This window comes from Protopterus annectens, chromosome 1.part1 (genome assembly GCF_019279795.1).
Source record: "Protopterus annectens isolate FY-2018-M chromosome 1.part1, PAN1.0, whole genome shotgun sequence".
In the NCBI taxonomy this organism is placed as follows: domain Eukaryota; kingdom Metazoa; phylum Chordata; order Ceratodontiformes; family Protopteridae; genus Protopterus; species Protopterus annectens.
This window is the reverse complement of record NC_056726.1, coordinates 1,571,146,681-1,571,159,451: the sequence shown is the minus strand read 5'-3', so window position 1 is coordinate 1,571,159,451 and position 12,771 is coordinate 1,571,146,681. Positions and strand designations below refer to the sequence as shown.

Genomic DNA, 12,771 nt, shown 5'->3' with positions numbered 1-12,771 from the left:
TACAAGTTTCTGGCTGGAACCACTCCTCTAGGGACAAATAGGCCGCTCAGTGCTCCCCACTCCCACTGGTGAACAAAGACGCTTCCCTTTATTCAAATAAGGATTTGGGCAGAAGAGGTAAAAGTGGGAAGGCGTAAACTGTCCGTGCTGCCCAACTGAAAGAAAGGGCGTCCACTCTCCAGGCCTTTGGATGGAAGGTCCTTGAGCAGAACTTTGTCAATTGAGGATTCCTGTGGGAGGCAAAGAGATCTATGTCTGGCCTTCCCCACGCTTGGACTATCTTTGTAAACACTTGAGGATGCAACTTCCATTCGTGTGGGTCTGTCATATTTCTGCTTAGATTGTCTGCCAGCGTGTTTTCCAATCCTGGCAGGTACTGTGCTTGAAGTTCGATTTGCCATTCCAGAGCCAGGTTCCAAAGTGACATGGCTAGCCTGCACAGGGGGTATGAATGTGTTCCTCCTTGTTTGTTTATGTACCACATTACTGTGGTGTTGTCTGTTCTTATCAATAATTGTCCTGGATGTAGGAGGTCCTTGAAAACTGTAATTGCATTTATCACTGCTAGCATTTCCTTTTGATTGATGTGAAGGTGCTTTTCCTTTTGGGACCATTTGCCCTGAATGCACCTGTCTGTCACGTGTGCCCCCCAGGCGTAGTCTGAGGAGTCTGTTGTGATGACTTGATTTGCTTGAGGCTTGCAGAATGGTAGACCTGTGTTTGTTTGACATGCTTGGGCCCACCATAGAAATTCCTTTTGCAAACATGGAATTATTGGTATTATTGTTTCCAAACTGTGGCTGTGTTGAGACCATAGGTTTTTTAGGTACCACTGAAGTTTCCTCATATGCAACTTTGCACATGGGATTAGAAGAATGCAAGATGCCATGAAGCCCAGAGCCTGCAGGATTTTCCTTGCAGTTAGCCTGGTACAATTTGCTAGTATTTTGAAGTACTGAGTTAGTTGCCCTTGTTTTTCTGGCGCAAGATAGGCCATCTGGGTGTTTGTGTCCAAGTTGGCACCCAGAAATGTTATTTTCTGAGATGGTGTTAGCCTGGATTTCTCTTTGTTGACTGTGTATCCCAGAGAATTCAATAACCATGTTACATAAGCCAGATGTTCCAGAAGTATGTGCTTGCTGTCCGCTTGGATCAGGCAATCATCCAAATAAGGGTAAATTTGTATCCCTTGAAGTCTGCAGTAGGCAATTACTGACGCCAGGCATTTCGTGAATACTCTGGACACAGTAGATACGCCAAAGGGCAATGCAGACAATTGATAGTGGATTGAACCTGCAAGAAATCTGAGGTATCTTCTGCAGCTTTGTCTGATTGGGACATGCAGGTATGCCTCCTTGAGGTCCAATGTTACCAGCCAAAACTCCTTGCCCAGCATGGGAAGAAGCTGCTGTAAGGTGAGCATCTTGAATTTTGGTACGAGCAGAAATGTGTTTAGGATGGATAAGTCCAAAATGGGTCTCCAGTCGGTTCCTTTCCTTGGTACCAGGAATAGTCTGGAATAAAAACCTTAACGTTGCTCGTGAGTAGGTACCTCTTGAATAGCTTTCATGTCCATGAGCTTTGAAATTTGTATTTGAGCCTCTGCCCTTTGATTGTGTGGCAGGTTCGGCATGCCTCTCATTTTTGGAAGAGTGTGAAAATGAAATCTGTAGCCTCTGTTTATAATGTCCAGGATCCATTTGTCTGTTGTGATAATATGCCAATTTCTTGTAAATAATGCCAGTTTTCCTCCCAAGGGTGCTGCCAGCTGAGACTTGCTTGGCATGAAAAGGGGAAGTCATTGGGTTTGTTTCCTGTATTGTTGTGCACTGTCTTCGCCACCTCTTGGTTTTGGAGTTTGCCATTGTCTGCCTCTATATGATCCTTGAGATTGTCCTCTGCCCCTTGTGCGTCTGTATCTACCTCTTTGGGGCTTGTCCGTGGCTGGAAAGGACCATTTTTTTCAAGGCCAATTTCTGCTAAAACGTGGTGGTTGAACCTGTAGAAAAGCCTTGACAGTTTGCATAGGTTTAGCTTTTTCTTCCATTTTCCGTAGTATTTCCTCAGCATTAGTACCAAATAATACATCCTTTTGTAAAGGAGCATCTAGTAGTTTAGCTTTAACATGATCAGGCAAGGTTTGTTCCCTAAGCCAGGCATGCCTACGAATTACTGATCCTGTAACAGCAGCTCTACTTGAGGCCTCTAGAGCATCATAGCCACATTGTAAGGTGTGTTTACCCACTTGTTCTGCACTATGCATCATATCCTGCAACTCCTTCAAATCTGGTTGTTCAGGTTGTGACATTTTATTCCTTAATTGTGATAACAGAAACTGCTGATATTTACGCATATGGAACTGACAATTTAAGGTCCTCATGGCTAGGGTGGCCGAGGTATATACCTTTTCCCCCCACCTTTCTAAGGATCTAGACTCTCTTTCGGAAGGTAGTGGATTCTTAGCAGTAGAGGCCTTCATTCCCTTGGGGCCTTGAGAAATGGTTTCAGGGTCAGCATTATGGCTTTTGTAAAGAAATTGGTGAGAGTTAGGAACTCTGTAGTACCTATCAGGCTTGACTGGGGCAGGAGGCAGGGAATCCGGATTAAGGCAAGCCTCCGAATAAACATCATCAAGTATGTCCAAGACAGGAGGTATCGCCAGAGGTCTGTGCTGAGGTAACAAAAGAAATTCCCTAAGTCTTTTCTTGGAATCAGAAAGTCTTGGCCTTACCAATGGAAGTGTTCCCTCAAGGTGTGCAAGGTTTCCCCAAAAGAAAAATCCTCTGGGGGAGATACAGAAGGAATGGACTGCTCTGCATCCGAATCTTCATAAGGAGAGTACGAGTGTTCCTCTTCATCAGGAAGTTCTGAAATAATGGAGCCCTGGTCAGAAGAGGGAGAATCTTCCTCCACTCTGGGTCTCTTGTCTGGAGGGGGTTGGGAACCCCTGATAGGAGTAATTAAATCCTCAGCCATTTTTAGCATCTGCTTTTTAGGCATGGGGCCTGGAGATGGGCCCTGTGCAACAGGCCTCTTGGGATGCATGGCTGATTTGGACTTAGTAAAGGCCTTAATGGAAAAGGAAGATGAGGGTCTAAAGACACCATGGGTGGAAGTAGACCTGCCCACATTAGGAGGCTCAACACTCACAGTGGCTTCGGTGGTTGTAGTCTGGGTATGGGCCGAGGTACCTGCGGTCTCGGGTACAGAAGACACCGCCAAAGAAGTGTAGTCGGTAGTCAGGGACTGCATAGGCGTCTCGCTGAGAACCGGACCACGTGCAGCCGGTTTTGGCGTGGTGTCGGTGGAGACCGCGGACCTCGCGTGTCGGTCCTTATCCTTGCGTTTTTTGGACAAAACGGTAGTCGGAGTCTCCGATGACATTTTATAATCTAAGGCTGTACCAAAATAGTGTTGGGCGAACTCCGCCCGACGCTTAATGGTTCGTTTATTGAAAGTAGCGCAAAAGCGACAGCCCGAGATGTCGTGGTCTGGGCCTAAACAAGGTATGCAGAGGGAATGGAAATCCTTATGCGGTATTTGCTTCCCACAAGAAATACAATTGTTAACTTTTTCTGACATCGGTCTAAGGCAAGAAAAATTTCCCCAACAGGGTACTTAGCTTTAAAGAAGACTTCGGTTTCCAGTTAATCGTAAATTCAGGAGCTGGCTGACCGGCACTTGCGAACTGCTTCTGCTTCGGGCACCGCGCGGCAAAAAAGACTGAAGAAAATGGCGTCGGCTGTGTCTTATATACCCCTGTCACACTGACGTCAGGAAAGACAGCGACAACAACAGACGCCGGACCAAGACTTTGGAATTCGGCCAACCGAGGGACCGCCTGACGGCAGAGAACCCATATGTGATTACTGCAGCTGTATGCACGATGAACATCGGTGACATGGGCAAATTCAGACAGCACTACTCCAAAAGAAAACAAAGGAATTAAGAAAATTACCTATCATATGGAGAACGACTTCTGCTGCGTCTTCGCCTTCCACTGGACCTACTGCTGAATAGGAGAAAAAAAAAAACTTTATTGCATTTGCGCCTCACTGGACCCAGAAACTCGAGCCCAGCATCAATTTAAAGTGCAAAATGCCGTTCTTTGAAGCTACTCGCACATCTTTTGGGTTACACTGACAAATCATGCCCAGCACTAGTCATGTGTTACCTATAAGGATGAGCCTAAACAATCCTAAGGTTACCAAAGTGGCAAGTTCTACACAAAGTGGTCTAGGATATCATTAAATTTGTGTCGCTAACACTGTTCTTATCCAGCAACGACCAGACACTGGCACACAGTTCATTAAGAACACCCTCTTATCACACAATCAGAGGCAGATGATAAATTTAATCACCCCCTCCCTTATCAGACATTCTGACTTGTACAAATCTTGCTCTACTTAATTTGCAAGTAGGATAAATTCAATTACATGTGCTTTCAAACTTCATACATTTAATAATGCCTACAGCACTCATTTTCTAAATCAGTGCTCCAGTCAGAATCTAAGTTTATCAACACAGCATCAAGGCGGCCACAGTGGTGCAGTGGTTAGCGTTGCCGCCTCGCAGCAAGAGGTTCTCCGGTTCGATTCTCAGCTGGGATGCCTTCTGTGCAGAGTCTGCATGTCCTCCCTGTGGTAGCGTGGGTTTTCTCTGGGTGCTCCGAATTCCTCCCACATCCCAAAGACATGCAGTAGGTGGATTGGACACTCTAAATTGACCCTAGGTGTGTGTGCAGACTGGGCGTCGGGCTGGCAACTCGACACAAATTCCACTGCCAATCATGAGCGGATAGATGATCCGCTGTGACAACCCCTAACCGGGAAAAAGCCAAAAGTTCAGAAAACTTTAAGCTTTGGATGACTAAATGTGTGACATCTCATAGGTTCATTGATGTGTACTAGGCTAATGGCCCTCAGGCCTTTACAAGCCTAGCCCATAGAAGTGCCCTGGCATTGTGCTACCTGTCGTTAGTTCCCAGCGCCTCTATCAAGTACAGCCACTGGGGTGGTCCCCGGGGTGAACTTTCTATTTCCCATCCAGTCATCAAGATTTCTTTTGAAGAGGGCTAGTGAGGTGCACTGCTCGACATGTATGGGGAGTCTATTCCAGAGCATGGGAATTCTCTGGGTTATGAACCTGTCCCTCCAGCATGTTCTGTTGATTGTGGTAATGAGGTTGCAGTCTCTGAAGCGTGTGGTGCACAGGGACTAGGATTTCATTAGATGTAGCATTTCTAACACAGATGGGTCAGACATGGCTTTGTAAATCAAGCAGAGACTGCCTCTTAGTAGACTATATGAGAGAGAATAGCTGGAGTTTTTTTGAGTCTGTCCATGTAGGAAGTGTTTTAAGGCCTAGGATCCTCTTCATGAGGTACTTTTGTGGCCTCTCCAGCTGTTGCAGGTGTCTAGTGAGGTACATGCCAAATGGGGCATTATACTCTATGACTGGTCTAAAGAAGGAAGAGTAGAGAGAAATGATTACCTTTTTCTTCCTGGATGCAAAACCCTTGGTAATGAGATGTGCCACACAGGACATTCTGACCACAGTGGCAATGTGGTGGTCGAAGGAGAGGTTGCTCTCACAACCTGTGCCCCCACATCTCTTATAAGACCAGTGTTCAGTGGGCTCCCATCGATGTGGTAAAATTAGTGGGAACTGAGTTTTTCCCAAAGGGGATGAGAACGCATTTTTTGGCATTAAGCTTAAGGCCATGGTTTTGACACCAGTTATTGGTCTCAATGAGGCCTTTCTGTAGGATGTCTTCTCTGCATCACTTGGGGAGTTAATAGTGGCTCACAACTTGCAGTCGTCTGCGAATTTGGTCAGCCAGAGTGCCTCCGGTGTTGGCATGGACTTCTGAGAAGTAGATGCCGAACTCCTGATTGGTTGGCAGTTTGACTTGTCCGCTACATTCACACTGTGCGTTTTGTGAGCCAATTTGCAACCCACCTAATAATATAGGGGTTGATGCCTAGTTTGTTGAGTTTATCAAAAATTCCTGAGTGAGGAATGGTATTGAAGGCCTTGGCCAGACTGAGGTAGGCTGTATGAAGTGCGTTACCTTCATCCACCACTCTGGTGACGGACTCAAAGAAGTCAACCAGGTTGAGCAGGCATGATTTACTTTTACAAAATCACACTGCGTGGTATCTACAGTTTGGAGATTCCCTATATCCTTGTTAATTAGGTCCATGAGGATAAGCCCCACAGCCTTACATATCAGACTCATCAGGCTAATGGGGCGATAATTTCCAGGGTCTGTAGTCGCTCCTCCTTTAAGAAGAGGGATTAGAGTAATAGTGCACCACTCGGTAGGGACAAAGCCTGAGGTGACGCTGTGAGTGAAGAGAGCACACAGATGTGGTGCCAGTTCATGCAGAAAACAGACAGGGATAATGTTGGGTCCCATGGAAGCTACATTCTTGGCCTTAGACAATGCAGTTTTAACCTGTGCTGCAGTAATGCTGGGTGCCTGGCATTTTTCAGATATTGAGATTGGTCCTTAAGGGGGGTAAGAGGGGTAAAGTTGGCACTGAATTGTCGGTCAGTATGTGGGCAATATCTGTTGACTCAATATAGGAGGTACCATTGTGCAGTAACTCAGAGGAACTCTGGACATTGCCACAAAGATTCTGTCTTCATAGCTGGCTCTGGAGGTTTTGATGAGGGATCTCAACTTTTTGAGGCTAATAAGGGAATTTTTCCAATCTTGGGACTTCGCCTTTTTCTTCAACGATTTCTTCCTTCTGTTGTAGTTTATTAATGGCAGGGGACCAACAGACTGGCTTCCTTTTTTTTGGAGGACACCATTTTGGTTCTGTTGGGTATGGTTAGTTCCATGCATTTATGTATGTATTCGTATAGTGCATTGGTGTATGATTTGGCAATCATGCATCTATTTTCCATTGGCATGGGTGTCATGAAATTAGCCACCTCTGTTTTTAGGAGTCCAAAGTCAGCTTTAGAGAAGTTTATCATGGTGGATCCCTTTGCAAGGGGCGTGGCTAAGATGTGGATTTCCATGGTGATTAGTTTGTCAGATCTAACCAGAGAGGAATTGACTATTGGTATAGAGCAACGGTTGCCTATGTTAGTAATAACCAGGTCAAGGATGTTACTTCCTCTAGTGGGGGTAAGAATGAGCTGGTCCAGACCATTGGAAATGATGAATTCCAGGAAGTGTTGGGCCAGTGCATCGGTGCACGAGTAGGTTTCCCAGCTGATGGAGGGGTAGTTGAAGTCGCCTAGTATGAGTGTGTTAAGGTTGGATCTTAATAGTTAAAAATCATACCTTGTACACCTATAAAAATTAAAGTTGGCCGCTGTAACATACTGTAGCTGCTCAAAAGGGCATAACACTCATTCAACTGACTGAAAGTTAAAGATATCGTACCTTATACACCTATCACTGCAGCAAACTCTATCTGCAATGAAAGTGGGCTACTAGGGGATAGATGCAACTGTACACAGAAGCCACCCAATGTAAAAACCACAGACTGAAGCACCCCTATACATACCTCTATGTGCACATATCACATTATTCATGGTAGCAAGAATCACCACCACAAGGCACCAGGCACCCATTTGAGTTATTAAAAAAATTACTGAAAAACTTGAGACCCCAGTGTGATACAGAATCGAGAAAAAAAAAACAGTAAATTATTGCTCCAGAAATACAGAAACAATCGCAACTTGTGATTCTCTGAAAATGAAGTCTAGCCTAGTAAATTAAGGTGCACTAGCAAACTGCTACAAATCTGACTTGGTATCACTACTGAGCTACAAATAAAGCCCACATGCATTTTTAATAGAGACAAAAATCCTTATTTAGCACCATCAACTCCGTGAAACAGAGTTTATAAAGTACACATTGATCAAACATTAAAGATGCTGCTCGTGTCACAATGTCACCAACTAAAATCAATATTAAAAGGTACACTGAAACATTCAGCACGGTGAAAATAAACAATTATATAATTTGATGGAACTCTACTGCAAAATGATCAATGTTCATTAAAAACCAGGAGGGTTCCCCCACTTAAACTCAATTGTCACTCAGGCTCACCTCCTTCCCTAAGAAACTGCATACCACCACCAGAAAAAAAATCAAGGTTGATTTTAAAACATTAGTACTATTAACTTCAGACATTATCAAAAAAAGCGAATGTGAATTAATATTTTCTGAAGTATAATAAGTTTACAACTCTTAATGACAGTCAAGTGTAATTCACCACCTTTCTGCTAAAAGTCACATGTTTTAGGAGGGATTAAGAGGGACAGAGATAATTTGAGTCAAAATCTGAGACAGTTGAAAGGTATGCCTAACACACCCCCTTTAAGTACCCAGTTGAACTTAATAGTTTAAATTCATAGCAGTTACAGAACAATCTTAATTTCAGAACATTAATGTATGCGTTTGCTAATGACCCTTCTCTAGGAGGATTCCACCCATCAAGTCCTAGAGTAAATTTCACGTCAGCCACTCACTCATCCAGATTCTGCTTGAAGAATGACAATATACTGTACTACTTAACCTGCAGGGATAAATTCCAGAGATGGTGGTGTTGCATGATGAAAGTACATTTGTGTACACTTACCATAAATGCAGATGTTAGAGTGTATTCACTTGCAGCACTATTAACCATTGGGTTATCCATGCTGTGGTAGCCCTCAGTTGGTCCAAATACCAGAGTCAAGGTTTTGTGCATCAGCTGCTGTTGCTTGCTGGGTGACGTCAGGTCATCTGAGCTATAAAGGAGCTCAGGTGATGCCATTACCTCAGTTTTTCTTGCCTTAACCAACCAAAGAAGTCCAATTTTAATGATTATTAGTAGTTCTGGGGTCAGAGACCCCCCACAGAAATGTCCCTCTCTAAGGACGGCAGATATCAGGGGCAAGGAGGGAGGGAAAGCATTACCGCAGCAGTGAATACACTCTAACATCTACATTTATGGTAAGTGTACACAACAGTACTATATTCTTCGTGTTTCACTGCTGCAGTCCTAACCACTGGGAAGATTCACAAAGCTGAGAAGGGTGAAAGGTTGATAGAAACTTAAAATTAGGTGAGCATGCCCTGCAGAATTGCAGAGGCAAACCCAGCCCTAGCTTTTGAGAATAGATTCAGATGGTAATGTTTGGTGAAGTTATGGAATGAAGTCCATGTGGCAGCTTCCAGGATGTCCTTGGTGGGCACCCCTCTAAAGAAAGCTTTGGAAGTAGAGGTTGCCCTAGTGGAATGGGTTCTGATGTCCCTTGGGTGGGGGTGGGTTCATGCAAGGAGCAGCAAAATTGGATGCAGTTTGCTATCCATTTGGAAATGGTCTGTTTGGATATTGGCTTCCCCTGTGCCCCTGTTTTAAAGCTGACCAAAAGCTGGTCAGTTTTCCAGAATGTCTTTGTACAATCCAGATAAAATCTGAGTTGCCTGTGCACATTCAAAGAATGCAGTATCCTTCCCCCTTGCTCTGAGAGTTAGGGAAGAAGGTGAGCAGGTGGATGGCCTGGTTGAGGGTTACATCCAAAACCACCTTTGGCATGGAGGGATTGGTTCTCAGGGAGACCCTGTCTGCATGAAGACGATAAATGGCTCAATGGCCATTAAAGCTTGAAGCGGACACTCTACTGGCTGAAGTAACAGCCAAGAGAAAGGCAGTCTTCCAAGAGAGGTAGTACTTCAATTCTGAGGATGCTGCAGGCTCGAACAGAAGCAGACTAAGCTTTTCTAAAACATAGTTCAGGTCATAGGCTGGGGTGGGTTGTCTTCTGGAAGGCCTGATATTAGAGGCTCTAAGGAATTGTTTGAGAAGAGGGTGGAAGAACAAACAATGGCTGTCCTGCATCAAAGTGTGCCGAGATGGCAGAGGCATGGATCTTTATGGAGGAGGAGAGACCCTTAAGAAGCTCCGCAAGATAATCTACATTATGAGGAATGGAGGCAGATTTAAGTCTGTCCCCTTGGACTGGGCTCCACGAGCAGAATCTTTTCCCTTTTCCAGCATAAGATTTTCTGGTGCTGGGCCTTCTGGCTTCTGTGATGTTGTCAAGGACTTGCTTGATTAGCATAGATTCCTTGTTGGTTATGGTAGAATAAGCCATGCTAAGAGCTTGAGTGTCTGAAGGTCTGGGTGCAGCATTGTCCCCCCCGCCCCAGGACAGCAGGTGAGGTATCAGAGGTAGCTGCCAGGGGGCCTGGTGAGATAGGCTGCGCAGCAGTGGGTACCAATGCTGTCTGGGCCAATCTGGGACAATGAGTATTGCTCTTGTTTTTTTTCGCCCTTATCTTGATTAATACTTTTGGAATGAGAGGAAGAGGCGGGAATGCATACACAAAGAGGGTATTCCAAGGGAAGGTCAGGGCATCGACTTTCCAGGTCAGGTGACTGTACTCCCTGGTGCAGAATTTCAGCACTTGGTGATTTAAATGGGAGGCAAAGAGGTCCATCTGGGGGGGCAGGCATTGTGTGGGTAATTTGCAGAAAAAATGGCTGAGTGCATTTGCCATTCATGTGGGTCCAGCAGATTTCTGCTTAGGTGGTCTGCTAGGGTGTTGGTGATACTTGGAAGGTATTGGGCTATAAAATGTAGTCCCATGGATGAGGCTGCTAGCCACAGGTTCATGGCTAGTCTGCACAGGGGGTAAGACAGAGTCCCTCCCAGTTTGTTGATGTACCACATGACTGACGTCTGTTTTATGAGAACCCCCCCTGGTTTTAAGGTAGGGTTTGAAGGATGCCAGAGAGTTTTGCACTATCATTTCCTTTTGGTTGATGTACAACGGTAGTATTTGTGCATCCCAGAGACCTTGGGCGCATTTGCCTTCTAGGTGGGCGCCCCAGGCTATGTCCGAAGAATCTGTAGTTATGGTCTGGTCTGATGGACAGAGGGTGAATGGAAGTCCCTTGTTCAGAGCACAGGCCTGAGCCCACCAGAGGAACTCTGATCTTATGCAAGGGATCACAGGCAGGGAGGTGTCCAGAGGTGTTGAGACAGTACAGTTGTGCACACATCATAAATGCAGATGGAGTGTATTCACTGTTACAGTCATTACATTTGGGTAATCTGCTGGCAGGTTGCCCTCAGTCGGCCTGATTAACAATATTAGGTCTTGCGTCGGTTGCTGTCCCTTCTTCCATGACATCAGGGGTATAAAACATGCAGCTGACGCCATTTTCATCAGTTTTTCTTGCCCCAGATGTCAGGTGCCCCCCAAATGGGGATGTATATATAATTTAGAACACAAAAAATATACCTCCAAACAAAAGCAAATATAACAAAAAGGCTTTTGAGCATAGTAAAAGAAAGAGGAGGTATAAAGTACAGTTTTGTACCTACCATAAATGTAGATGTCCGAACTGGATAGCATCTGCAGTCATAACAACTGGGTTGTCCTGTCGTCAGGCAGCCCTTCAGTCGGCCGGATTCCAAAGTCCGGGTCCGGCTGATGTCGCACTTCACCCGACGTCATCTCTGTTGGTCTTCGGGTATAAAGGCATCAGCCGACGCCATTTTCCTCAGTGTTTCTTGCCCCAGATGCCAATTGCTCTCTTGGAAGGCTAAAATTTGGATGAATGCCAATGTTTCCAAAAAGGTAGAAGACAAACACAAAAAATAAGTATGTATGTACATATATACAAACAAATACACCATAAGAGACCCCCCCCCCACCAGCTAGCTATTAGGAGGGTAAACACCCTAGGAGTACCACAGAGGGAAGGAGGGAGGGTAATCCTGACTGCAGATGCTATCCAGTTCGGACATCTACATTTATGGTAGGTACAAAACTGTACTATGTCCTTCATGGATGCATCTGCAGTCATAACAACTGGGTAGAATACCATAGCCAACTAGGGGAGGAGGAAAAACTAGATTATGGTGTGGTTAGGATCCCTTGCAGTACAGCAGTGGCAAACCCTGCTCGGGATCTAGAATAGAGAGGTAAATTATAATGCTTGGCAAATGTATGCACGGAGGTCCAAGTAGCCGCCTCAATAATGTCTTTGGTTGCCACTCCTCGTAAGAAGGCTGTGGTAGTGGCTGTTGCCCTTGTAGAATGAGGCCTTATGTTCTGTGGAATTGGTTTTCCATGGAAGGAGTAACAGAATCGTATGCAATTTCCTATCCATTTGGAGATTGTCTGTTTGGAAATAGCTTTTCCTTCTCTTCCTGTTGCATAGGCTACAAAAAGCTGGTCAGTTTTTCTGCTACTTTTTGTCCTGTCCAGGTAGTAGCGTAGCTGTCTATGTACATCCAAGGTGTGTAGTATTCTTTCCCCTCTGTTTTGTGGGTTGGGAAAGAAGGCAGGTAGGTGGATTGCCTGGTTTAAGGACACTCTGGATACCACCTTAGGCATAAATGTAGGATTAGTTCTCACGGACACTATCTTGGTGGAAGATTAGGAAGGGCTGTACTGCCATTAGGGCCTGAAGTTCAGAAACCCTCCTTGCTGAGGTTATTGCCAGAAGGAAAGCAGTTTTCCACGATAGATGTTGTAGGTCTGCTGTTGCTGCTGGTTCAAAAGGTGCGAGTGTCAACTTTTCTAGCACAAAGTTCAAATCCCAAGCTGGCAATGGTGGTTTCCTTGGAGGTTTTACATTCTTGATTCCTCTGAGGAACTGCCTGAGTAAAGGATGTGAAAAGACAGGTGGATCAAAACTGCATTCTGCTGATATAGCTGATGCATGTATCTTGATGGAGGAATAGGACAGGCCTGTATGTAGAAGCTCTGCCAAGTACTCCAGAATGTTAGCCATATCTATA

General features: G+C 45.0%; 1 protein-coding gene across 3 annotated transcripts in view; it reads right to left on the bottom strand.

Annotated features, from left to right (window-relative positions):
- The window catches only part of SRSF10 (serine and arginine rich splicing factor 10), a 456,955-nt gene that overhangs the window by 59,289 nt on the left and 384,895 nt on the right, over positions 1-12,771 (bottom strand). The window contains exon 5 of one of the 3 annotated variants that reach the window (XM_044083347.1): positions 3,959-4,009. The exons of 1 other annotated variant lie outside the window; for it this stretch is intronic. In XM_044083347.1, coding sequence (XP_043939282.1) covers positions 3,959-4,009 — 51 coding nt within the window. Of the gene's footprint in view, positions 1-3,958; positions 4,013-12,771 lie in introns of all 3 variants that reach the window. One more of the 3 variants, XM_044083340.1, reaches the window with a different exon arrangement.